At 42.8% G+C, this 12,622-nt stretch overlaps 1 protein-coding gene across 4 annotated transcripts in view; it reads left to right on the top strand.

Annotated features, from left to right (window-relative positions):
• The window catches only part of KCNMB2 (potassium calcium-activated channel subfamily M regulatory beta subunit 2), a 177,342-nt gene that overhangs the window by 153,386 nt on the left and 11,334 nt on the right, over nucleotides 1-12,622 (top strand). For all 4 annotated transcript variants that reach the window (XM_029616729.1, XM_029616728.1, XM_029616730.1 and 1 more), the window contains exons 3-4: nucleotides 4,980-5,150; nucleotides 11,107-11,302. In XM_029616729.1, coding sequence (XP_029472589.1) covers nucleotides 4,980-5,150; nucleotides 11,107-11,302 — 367 coding nt within the window. The remainder of the gene's footprint in view (nucleotides 1-4,979; nucleotides 5,151-11,106; nucleotides 11,303-12,622) is intronic.

The following is a 12,622-nucleotide window of genomic DNA, read 5'->3' as shown; positions in this document are numbered from 1 at the left end:
CAGTGCTGTATTCCCCTTTAATTTCGCAGTGGCAGATTTCCCAGTGCTGCCGCTGCCTTCTCAGCCGCACTGAAGCAGCAAACATTTATTTTAGAAAAATATGCCACCGCACTCAGGCCTTTCTTCTGGCTGTCGGGATATCCCTAGCCTCCCACAGCCCCCCATCTGCCTGCTTTTAAGGCCACCAGGAGCTCTAATTGCCCCATCTGTAATCAACATGGCTAAGTGCCACTTTTGCTTTAATCGCATCTCTGCCATGCTCACTGTTGCATTGGGGGGGGGGGAATCCCTGGAGCAACCGGCCTCTTCGTGCTTGTGACTCACTGCCGCTTTGGGGAATCCCTACTCTATCGCAGTTTCCTGCCACTTTGGAAGCGGTAAATCCTGGTGCGGCTGGCTTCTTCTCTTTGTGGCTTGCCGCTGTGTTTAATTACAGCACTTCCAGCCCGTGGTGGCCTTGCTTCAACAGGGTTGGGCTTCTTCGCCATCATGGGCCTGGACACTACCACTCCTCCCAGCCCCCCCCAAACCACTCCACCCCCGAGCTATGAGATGTCCCCCTTCTTCCTGCACTCTGGCCAATCAGAGGCTTCCTCCCTTCTTCCTACTCCCACTGGCAGCAAGAAGAGAGGAGGCTTCCGATTGGCCCGCAGGGACAGGAAGAAGGGAGGAGGCTTCCCATTGACCTGCGAGGGCAGGAAAAAGGTAAAGGGAAGTATAGGGTTGTGGGACACCGGGAGCCACGACACACCAGCTGGTGCTTGGCGACACATTGGTGTGTCGCTACACACCGGTTGAAAATCGCTGGTCTAGAGATGTCTCTTATCAATCCCAGAGACTTGTAGATGGGGTCTCAGAGCATTAGCAGACAGCTCCTGGTAGATAGTTTCCAGCAAGTTGAGACAGGCAGGGACCATATAAAATGTACCAACGTGACAGACAAGAACTTGGCAAGCAGGCACTGCAGGGGCCTAAGTAGTGGCAAACAGGGAAGCACCGTTCTTTGTCCTACTCCTTTCTTAAAACTTTCAGGAGCCTTATCAGTTTCTTTATATGAATGCCCCACAATCAAAATAGACAATCTGGTATATGTTTGGTGGGTTTTAGAATCTGTTTTCTTCTTAGCAGGCATATTCACGCATGGTTCATGTGTCAATGGACATGTGCTAGCAGAGATACTTGTTGACCAGCATATGCTGCTTAGATGAATACGATGTCTGTCAAGGCCATAGTAGTTTCAAGTTTGTGTCCAACTATGTCAACTGTTCAGATAATGTCCTGTATATTTATTAGGGATGTGCAATCATTTAGGACGAATTAGGCAATTTCGTTGAAATTGCCTAATTCGTCCTGGTTCAGGGAACCCAAAAACTGAACCAAATTTTCCCAAAATTTCGGGAAAATTTGGTTTTCAGATTAGTGCGCACTAACCCGAAATTCAGGTCCCCCGAATTTCAAAGGCCTGAACCGCGGGAAATACAATCCTGCAGCGTCCATCTTGTGTTACTGTGACTGGACCTGTTTTTTATTTTTGTTTTTTAGCAGAAGGTCATGTAAAGGAGTGGCCAGATGTTGCTTTTGGCTAGATTGGGGATTTGGGGTGGAGTGGTAACTATTCACTTTCTTTGTCAAATAAGACATGCCTATGCCCTTTACTGCCTTCAATGCAAGGAATGAATTTTAAATGTAATGTGCAGAGAAACTGAGAACCAGTTCAGAGACAGTAGGAGGGGAGGCCTGTTCCCATTTTCTGCTGCTAATGATTGTTCTGGCAGCAGCATTTGGGAGTGTCTGTAGATTGGTTATTATCTTTTGAAGTAGTCCTAAATAGATGTGTAAGTACTGCTGGCTGCATAACGGTTTTGAGGTCAGTTTTTGCCGAAAGGGGCACAGTGTCTTCTTCACCATGCAGAGACGCCAGAAGATTTCTATCGTTACTGCTGCTGCTTGACTCACCATGGTCAGGATAGATTCAAGTATGACTCCCAGGCTTTTGACCTCTTGTCACAGTTGCATTGTGACATCATCCAGAGTGAGAGGAGAATCATGGTCTGGTCATGGAAAATGTCCCATCAGTAGGGTCTCTTCACACATGAACACATCAACTGTAGTGATAAGTTATATGTGTGATACATTCATTCCACGGAGCACTTACACTTTGGTTTATCTGAGCATTTTAAAATAGCACTACAATTGTAAAAAAATGTTTATAAGGAGGTGAATAATCACATCACACTAACCCCAGTTCAGCAAACTTCCTGAGACACATAATTGAGTGGGGATAATTCAACCTGCAGCATAAAAGGAGTTCTGGTGCCTATCTGATCCCCGCACAATGAAACCAAGGAGTAATGAAAGCTTGTAGGCATTAGGCCAGTGTGGTTGAGAGTGCACAGTAATGCAAAACTACGCTATGCTCAGCTTGATGAAAGTATATAAAAATACTCTTGAGAATAGACCTGAGTCAATGAAGTGTGCAGACTCACCTTTCTGTTGAGCATCAATTTAAAACTGCATTGACATTTCTGATCAATGAAAATCAAACTTTGAAATGTATGAGTCCAATTCTAAAGGGATTTACCAATAACAGTGCCAGAAAAATAATACAGAGGGGTTTTTTTGTATTATTTAACATTGCGCCAAGCAACGTATAATTGATTCTGGACTCAAACAATCTTGAAAGCATTAATAACTCCCATATTTGCTCACTGTACAATTCTTGGCACTGTTAGAATGGAAAAGAAAACATAGCTAATTTCATATACATGGTTCTGGATATTTCTCTTCTCCATTGTACATTTGAAACCAGTTTCAGAAACAGTTTAAAATGTGTTCGAGTAGAGGGTGGTTTAAAGATGTGCTTTTGTTTGCTTCGTTTCATTTCGTTTAGCACACATACATTTTTTTTACCGCATGTTAAAACCCATGTTAAACACATGCTATATGGGTTTCACATGCACTAAAACCAATTGGCATGTGTTAAAAACATAACAACACAAAACTAAAAAACAAACAAACGAAAACAAATGAAAGATTTTCAGATGCACACCCTAGGGTGGTTAGAGTAATGAACTTATAGCCAAGAAACTGGACGTCAAGTCCTGTTTCACCCACTGATGCTCTTTGTCATCTTGGGCAAGTCACTTTATTGCCAGAGGCCTCAGGAGCCCACTTAGACTGCAAAGTCTTCAGGGCAGAGACTCAGCGTACCTGCACTCATTTTTGTCACACAATGTCCTGCTTTAGGCACCCCTCAGAGAATTATACAATTATGCAACAGCAAAAGTTTGTACATAATTAATTACCGCTTACATAATCGTGCAAATCTGCATATATTTCTCCAGAGTGCTGAAGCAGGGCATATTAAACGGAGGTATGTGCACAGCTTAGAAAAGCATTCATGTCAGCCCATACAGCTGGAAAGAGGAAGCATTATCTGTCCGCATGGGCAAGAAATAGGGGGAGGAAGCATCAATCCAGAAAGCCAGAAAGAGGAGATGGCATCAGCCTGGGTGGACCAGATGAAGGGAGGAGATATCTGTCCAAGGAGAAGGAAGGAGGAGATGGCATCATCCTGCACAGGACAGATGAAGGGATGAGATATGGCCTGTGTGAGCAATATTGGAAGGTGGCGCCTACAGATGACATCACCATTGAGGGACCATAAAGGTCTCAGCTGCAGTAGCCCGTTGCCTCGGCAATAGGTTGACTTTGTTGGAGAAGAACTTTGCCACTGCAATCCTGGTTCCTCGCTTCCCAGATTCTGATTCTGCTGTGTGTTTTTTCTGAGTTCCTGTGTCCTGGTTCCATGGCAGTCTGGTTATCCTCTGAGATATTATCTTCGTGGTCAGTCTTCCCTTCATCTGTCTTCAGCATCCCATCTTGCTTCTGTGGCCCCTCGTCCTCTTTCCTCCTCTTTGTACCTCGTTTCATAAGATTGGACTTTTGGCATTGACCTTGGATCGGACGTCAGATTGGACCTTGGCGCTGCCTCTGCTGGTTTCCCCTGCCTCTGACCACAGCCTGTTCACTGTTTATGATTGCCTGCCCTCACCACGACACTGAGTGAACTCCGCCCACCTCCGATCACTGCCTGAACCTGACTCTTGTCTATCCTTACCACTGCTTGACCCGACTTCACCTTCTTCACTGTGCTGGCCTGCAGTCTCTTCTATGCAATGGATCTTCACCTCCACAGAGGCCTGTGTCCAGCCAGCCCCGGCACCCAAGGGCTCAACCTAAGGGGAACGAGGGCTGGTATTGGTGAAGCTCCAGTTGGTCCTCTGCTCCAGCCAGCTCCGCCTGCCGATGGTAGAGAACTGCAGGGCTCCTCCCTGCGGGTTGCGCCAACTCCACCTCGGCCTAAGGGTTCACTTCCGCAACAGAAACTTCAAGACAGAAGGGACAATGCATAAAAAGCAATGGTTGAAAACCTCTGTGCTGTTCCTGTGCATATTTCTAGGAAGTAATAATTGAACTGCTTGCATTTCTGCAAATCCTATGGGTAGTTGAATAATCAAAGCAACACTACCCATGTAGTGCAACTCTGCTTGGGTAGTTTTGCTTTGATTATTGCCCCATAGAAAAGTGCCTGAACAACTTTGGACCCCTTTGTTGTGAGAGTACTTTCTCAAGGCAAAACGTGCCTGGGGAGTTTGGATTATTCAGAACCACCTGTGTAAGTGCTTCTCCCAATCAAACCCCGTTCCGGGAACACCTCCAAATATATGTAAGTAAAAGTCTGCACGTTGCTGACACACACAGATACTTTTACCCATGGAGAGGGTGGACAGCAATAAAAAAAAGTCTATTACATGTTTTGGCCGCAGAAATGGCTTCGATTATTGCTTTTGCCATGTACTATGGTAAAAATAAAAGCAATTCATTTTGCATAATTTTGACTTTTTTTTTTATCTGCGCAGGGTATATTGAACTGAGTGCAGATTTTATTGTAAAGGTTGTGTTGTTTTCAATCCCAGAAATATCTACCAAAAAATCAGGGATCATGATCTTCTGGATAAAAGGAAAACGGTGACCGCTCTGAAAGCAGGAGAAGACAGGGCTATCCTGCTGGGACTTGGGATGATGGCCTGCTCTATCATGATGTACTTTCTACTAGGTATCACGCTACTTCGATCCTACATGCAAAGGTAACTTTATATGCATTGGTTTTCCTGGTTTAGATCTTGTGCTTATTTATTTTGTTTTTTTGACACATTATTTTCATTTTCTGGCATTTGAAACCATTGATATCCAGCAGATTGACTCCTCTTTCTATATTATTTTGGGTTTTTTTGTTACAACTCACATAAAGCTAATGTCCTTAATTTTCCAGCATTAATATATATATATATTTTTACTATAATACCATATGCTTCTGTTTCCTATAGAATATGAGAATCCAAATGCATGATGTAAATGTGCATGCACTGAATTTGTTTGCATTACTTGTAATAGTAATACATTGTGGGGTGAATTTTCAAAGGAGTTATGTGTGTAAAATTAGCATTATATGCATATAAGTATGTATTTATTTATTGTATTCACATACATGCTATTTTATAAATATCAAAAATACGTGCGTATCTTCGCTCTCACTCACACATTTATGAGTTGAAGAAAGGGGAGGGGCCATTCTGGGTGGGGCCCAGAGATACCAAGCAGTTTGCTATTTTATAAGAGATTTACGTTCATACGCTTGTCAACTTATTCACGAAATTTTACACCTTATTATTTTGCACAGTTGATGTCAGACCCATCTATTCTTTGTTATTAGTTGTGTGGAAAGTCTGGGTGAACTGGGGAGAGTTCATACTAACTAAGAGGGTCTCCATGGAGAAGGAATGGGTGGATTGGTGAACAGACTGGAAAACTGGTGATTTAATTATGCTGTCTGTTTTAAAATATGCCAACTTACCGTGCATAAATTGAGGTTTTAGGTGAGTGAGAATTTGTACTCACATGTAAAATATCCAAGTGCGATTCTAAAATAGGTAGGAAATGCATTGTAGTTCTTCGCACATAAGCATGTACTCTATATGTACATATGTTGGGGGCGGACATGCATGTATTTTATAATCTGCATGTACCTGATACACGCAGGTTTGTAAAATACTATAGTTTGGGCCGCACAGAGGGTCTGTTGTATGTTGTTTTTACTTTCTGTTCCAGCCTCTCACCCCGGGAGAACATTTACTTGTGTGGGTGTGCTACCCAGGCTCTTTTTCAGTCACACAGCTGAGAGGTGGAGTTATTTATGTGGCCCTTCTCTCCTCTTGTGTATGACAGAAATAGTCAGCTACCAAGAGAAACCATTCATTTTAATGACAAAACGCAGAAAAGGTTTGTGACCCTTTTTCAGATTTTATAGTAGTCCGAGGGTGTCTTGGGGCTATCTCCTTTTTGCCAGTTCCCCAATTTTAACAAGTCCCAAGGAGGGAATTCTTTCTATGGGGGAAAGGCTTACCTTTTAGGCCCAGGTGGTTAATGTTAATCCTCTCTGAGATGTATTACTATCACCTTTGGAGGTGATAGAACTGTAGAAACAGGCAGGACAACATGGTACAGAGAAGGGCTACCAAAATGATAAGGAGAATGGAACAGCTCCCCTACAAGGAAAGACTAAAGAGGTTAGGACTTTTCGGCCTGGAGAAGAGACAGCTGAGAGGGGATATGATAGAGGTGTTTAAAATCATGAGAGGTCTAGAACGGGTAGATGTGAAGTGGTTATTTACTCTTTCGGATAATAGAAAGACTATGGGGCACTCCATGAAGTTAGCATGTGGCACATTTAAAACTAATCGGAGAAAGTTCTTTTTCACTCAACGCACAATTAAACTCTGGAATTTGTTGCCAGAAGATGTAGTTAGTGCAGTTAGTATAGCTGTGTTTAAAAAAGGATTGGATAAGTCCTTGGAGAAGTCCATTACCTGCTATTAATTAAGTTCACTTAGAGAATAGCCACTGCTATTACTAGCAACGGTAACATGGAATAGACTTAGTTTTTGGGTACTTGCCAGGTTCTTATGGCCGGATTGGCCACTGTTGGAAACAGGATGCTGGGCTTGATGGACCCTTGGTCTGACCCAGTATGGCATGTTTTTATGTTCTTATGTTCAGTCTGGGTCATACAGAGGGAACTCTCTCCTCCTCACTCTGTGCAGGTGTCCCTTACTACTACTCTCTGAGAGCAGCTCACCCCTTTTTCTTGTCTGTGGGTCTAGAGTCCCAGCCAGGAAGGGAAACCTATTTAGGGGAGTCTCCTAATACAGAGTCCCAGATGTTCCCCGGGGTGCAGATCCGGTTGGGGTTTCCAATTTGATCTTAAAACTCTTCTCCTCTGGACTCTTTCTGTAGTTGACGTCTTGGGGGAAAAGGTCTTTTTCTGGATACCAGCAGAGCATTCGAGGCTCAGCCACACAGTGAGGAGGGGTGGTACAAAAAGACCTCCCCACTAAAACACAACTTTCAAAAATCCAAACTTCCCCACTGGGTGAGGAGTCACTGTGGTCCTCTCATTGGCTGAAAAGGAATAACCAGGTCTTCTCCCTGTGGTTATGGAGGTTGCCTTACCCAAGCACAAAGAAATTTAGAAAATCGCTCGGGAAGGGATAGCCCCTACCAGGCAAGGGGTGCACTGGAATTGGGCAGTCTCCCAACCACAAACAGCACAAGAGCAAAGACCAGCTCCTCTCTCAACAAAACCCAAACTAAACTGACCACACTCACTATAAGGCCTGAACCTTTGCAGGCATCCTCGGGGGAAGGTCTGTTCCTCCTAGCTGTTACCTACCAGGCAGGGATCTAAGGCCAGCTAGTGGGGACGAAAGGTTACCCACAAGTTATTTCAATCTAATGAAAGGTTTGATGTTCTGCACCGGTGTAAAGCCCTTATTTTAGCAAGCTGCTAAAAAGGATTTCTAATATTTGGAGAATTATTGTGTGCATATACGCTTTTCTCATTGTACCACTGCATCTCCCTTGTGACTTTCTCTTCTGTCTGCACAGTTTACTAATTAAGGTTGCTACTGTAAACACAGTTGCAGTACAATGAAAATAACTCATAAAGTTCAACCTGGCTCATTTCTAGTCTTGCATCCCAGCATAGCTAGTTTTCAAAATTGCAAATTTTTCTAAATACATTTACAGACAGCAAAAGTGCAATTTAAAAAAATCACCTGTCTTGTCTGAAAGTAGCAGATAAGCTATGTTGCATGTTAAGTAAAACTAAACAGTCTAGAATAAACATGTCTATCACATTAAGAATATAAGACGTGCCATGCTGCTACAGCCAAAAGTCCATCAAACCCAGTATCCTGTCTCCAAATGGACCCATCTCTACAAGTAGATCCAATTGCTCACTTCCTATGATGAATGGTGGATTTAGGGTTGCCAGCTGGTTCCAGATAATCAGGATGGATTGTTCCAGTCCTGGTTTTACCCCATTGCATGCTGGGACTTGTAGTTCTGACTTACCTATACATTCCTTTAAAAAAAGCCAAACTACAAGTCCTTGCAAGCAGTGGGGTAAAAGCAGGACTGGATCAATCTGTCCAGAAAATCTGGAGCCAGTTGGCAACATTAGGTAGGTTTCCTTGAGTCACCCGGTTAATAACTATGTATGGACTTTTTTCCATAAACGTGTCCAAATTATTTTTAAACCCTGCTATGCTAGTTACCTTGACCATATTCTTCAGCAGCAAATTCAACAGTCTGTGCGCTGAGTAAAAACATATTTTCTCCAATTTATTTTAAATCTGGTGCATATTAGCTTAAAGGGCTAGTGATATTTGAAAGGATAAATAACTGTTTCCTATTTACCCGTTCTATGCCACTCATGATTTTGTAAACCTCAGTCATATCCCCCTCAATCATTTCTTCTCAAAGCTAAAGAGCCGTAACCTCTTTAGTCTTTCTTCACAGGGGAGCCGTTCCAACTCCTTAATCATTTTTGTTGCCCTTCTCTGTACCTTTTCTAACTCTGCTACATCCTTTTTGAGATGGGATGACCAGCATTGCACAATGCACACCATTGATCTATACAGAGGAAATATGATATTCTCCTTTTTATTCTCCATTTCTTTCCAAATGATTCTTAGCATTCTGTTTGCTTTTCTGGCCGCCACTGCACACTGAGCAGAGGATTTCAATGCACTATCCCCAATGACTCCTAGTTCTTTTTCTTGAGTGGTCATTCCTAATGAGGAACCCGTCATTGTGCATCTAAAATTAGGGTGATTTTTCCCTATGTGCATCACTTTGCACTTGTCCGCATTAAATTTCAAGTGCCATTTAGATGCCCAGTTCTCCAGTCTCTCAAGGTTTAAAGAGCACCTTGTCTTTTCTTCATTGGATCAAAAACTACAGTTTGTTTAATTGAACAACTTTAGCTAAGACCATGGGTCCCTCTAATCCTAGTCCTGGGGCAGAGGGTCTCTTGTCTGTGTTCATGGGGCAGAAGGCGTCTGGCCTGGGCGGTCTCTGAAGCAGGGGTGTTGGTTCTAGAGCTTTCAGTCCTGGAAACCCTATAAACCAGTACACCCAGGCCTGGGAGCTCTGGAACCTACACCCATGGAAATGGGAGGCGATGGGAAGAAGATGTACATACACCTAGGCCCAGAACTCCCAGGCCTCAGACCACAGAGCCCCGGGACCCAGGAGGTAGCTGTTAACCTTCTGCCCACGACTTGCATCATACAGAAAACTAAGTGCTTTAAACTTTAACTTCATCTCTGAAGGCAAGGTAAAGATTCCATGTTAAAAATCCCGTGTTAAGTTAAGTAGGCCTCAATGCACTTATCTGCATTGGTAGTAATACCTACATTTCAGCGTTAACCTTCATGAGCCTTGCATTTTCATGGAACTGCACTATTCTTAGCACATTCTTTTACTACCATTAAAGCCCACTTTTTGTTGTGCTAAAACATTTTTCAAACTGGTAGTTATTTTAAGACGCCAAATGTATGCTTAAAGTGCATTAAGCTTAATGCCCTTTATTGCATACACCCCTTGGTCAAAGAGTAAGTGGTGTCATTCTTGAGTCTACATGAATTACGTTCTGTGTCAGTCCAATGATCTGCTATGGTGCAGGATGCATACATGATATAAGAGCATCTTTTCCTATCCTGAAGTACTTTCTGGGGGGACATTTCCAGTCCTCCTCTCCCCCATCCTAGACAAGCTTATTTTCAATGCCAAACTCCCCACAGTTTCCCTTTGAAGGTTTTGTGCCCAGTTGGAGCTGCGAGCACTTACGGTAAATACTCACAGAGGCTGCAGGTGCACGCAGGACGTTAAACTCCCAGCATGCAAAGGAGCTTTCTTTGCTTCCTGCTTCGCCCTGCCATTTTTTCTCACGGAGAAAAGCATGTTGGGAGTGGAGAGCGGGCATACATTTCCGTTTACTGGGGGGAGGGTGTAATTTTGAAAGGGGCTTTTTCTTCAGGTAAACACCCATTGACCCACAGAGTCCCTTTGACCAGCCTCCCTCTAGGGAAAATGCCACCTCTACAGATCAAGAGTGAGGAAAGGAAAAGTGAATCTTAAGATGCAGTTTAAAAAAATAAATAAAAAGGGAGACCTGATGAGGCAGAAGACGAGTGGTGCGTAGTGACAGTGAGAACACTATGGGAGTGGGTTTAAAGGAAAGACAGAAGCCAGAAAGGGGAGTGGAGAAAAGGAAGCAGATAGGTGGAGAAAAGTTGAGGGATGAGGAGATATCATTATTACTACGAAGTTAGACAATTTTTGTTTGGAAACCAAAAGGCTAAAATGTATTTTTGGGGATGTTATTGGGGAGGGGGGAGTTGTAGGATTCAACGAGCGTACAGTACAAAGGCAAAATGTGGCTGAGAGCCTTAAGGGAGGAGGAATAGCCTAGTGGTTAGAGCAGTGGGCAGGAGACCAGCATTCAAGTCCTGCTGTCGCTCCTTGTGATCTTGAATGTAGACCAACGTGATATCTCAGATCAAATGTCAGTATATAAAAATAAATAATAATTATAGCAGTTCTGTGAGGGCTCCCCCTGCTGTATTTAAATATCCTAGTTATTTGTTTCTCGCTCGTAAGGTCAGGTCTTGATATTTTGTAACTTTCTTCTTTACTTAGCGTTTGGACCGAAGAGGCCCAATGCACGCTACTCAATGCATCCATCACAGAAACATTTAACTGCTCATTTAGCTGTGGTCCAGACTCCTGGAAAATCTCTCAATACCCCTGTCTACAGGTCTACGTAAATCTGACTTCTTCCGGGCAGAAGCTCCTCCTCTACCACAATGAAGAGACAATGAAAACTAATTCTGAGGTAGGAACAGATTTTAATTCACTTTTACATTTTTAGACACTCAGAACACTATCTGGGGGAAGGGTAAGCTCCTTTTTTCTTTAAAAGAAGGAAAAAAAGACATCAGGTAAATGGCGGAGGAGGGAGAGTTTGAACTGCCGAGGTTTAGGCCAGGTTAAAGATAGAGGTGTAGCTAGAAGGGCTTAAATGGTAAAATTTAGGTTTTTAAGACTGTTATTTTGTTTTTATGTTTTAAGTTTTTTTTTAATCTAATGGATTTTATTTATTTTTTAGCTTATTATTATATTTGAATCAACTATGTAATTTTTAGTGAGTTACCTGTTTTACGAGCTTTGGTTTTTATGAATTCTGCTACTGCAAATTCTAATCATTGTTAACCGCCTTGATATTAATTTGAAAGTCGGTATATAAAGTTAAATAAATAAATAAATAAATTTGCAATGATCATAACACAAGGAGAGTGGGCTGAGGGCTCTGATCAATGCCTCCACAGTCTTCCCAACCCCTGACAGTACAGAAAAGAAAGAACCAGGTCCAGGAACTGAATCTGGGTCTTTGGTTCCCTTCTTTATGCTTCCAAACTTGAGAAGAGCTTTTTTTTTTTTTTTTTTTAAATCAGGTTTTAATGCCCGAAGCGTTTTAGGCTCAGTTTTCAAAAAGGGACAGCCCATTGGTAGCCATGAATGCACTTATTTGAATATGCAGTCTCAAGAGCGTAGGCCTCTCCTTGGATTTGGAAACTGCGCTTTACCCCAAATATGTCTGCCAGTGACCGAGAGAAGTGCAAAACTCAGGAAACTGAGAGAAAAAAAAAAAAAGAGGGCTGCCTGCTGTGCGACTCTGGTACTTTATCATGTATATATTGTACTGGAACCGCCTTAGCAGGGAGCTGGCTCTGTATGGAACCAGAATCCGCCTCTTGTATTAAGTGCCTGAGCTGTAGGCCAAGTCGCTCATTAAACCTCGGGTAATGGCGGCGCCTGCGAGACTGCAGGACTTTTAAATGAGTAAACACAGTAGCCATGGTAATAGGACGGCCGATACATTCTCATTATCTGTCATAGTTTGGTAACCATGGCAGGAAAAGGCACACGGGGGACTCTGCACCTGCCGTCGAATGTGTCTTTGCACTATATATTATGACTGTGGTGAAAAATGAAAGTAGCTTTCAAAGAGAAGAAAGGTATAAAAAAAAAAAAATCAAAAGATAACTGGCGTGGAAAGTATTGCGATAGAGTAGATGCAACTGAGTTGGTTTCCAATCAATGTGCAATTGTAAGAAATTGTTTTTGTGTTTTTGATAGCAATTCAGACAACACA

This window comes from Rhinatrema bivittatum, chromosome 9 (genome assembly GCF_901001135.1).
Source record: "Rhinatrema bivittatum chromosome 9, aRhiBiv1.1, whole genome shotgun sequence".
Lineage (NCBI taxonomy): Eukaryota > Metazoa > Chordata > Amphibia > Gymnophiona > Rhinatrematidae > Rhinatrema > Rhinatrema bivittatum.
This window is presented reverse-complemented; position numbering and strand designations above follow the sequence as displayed.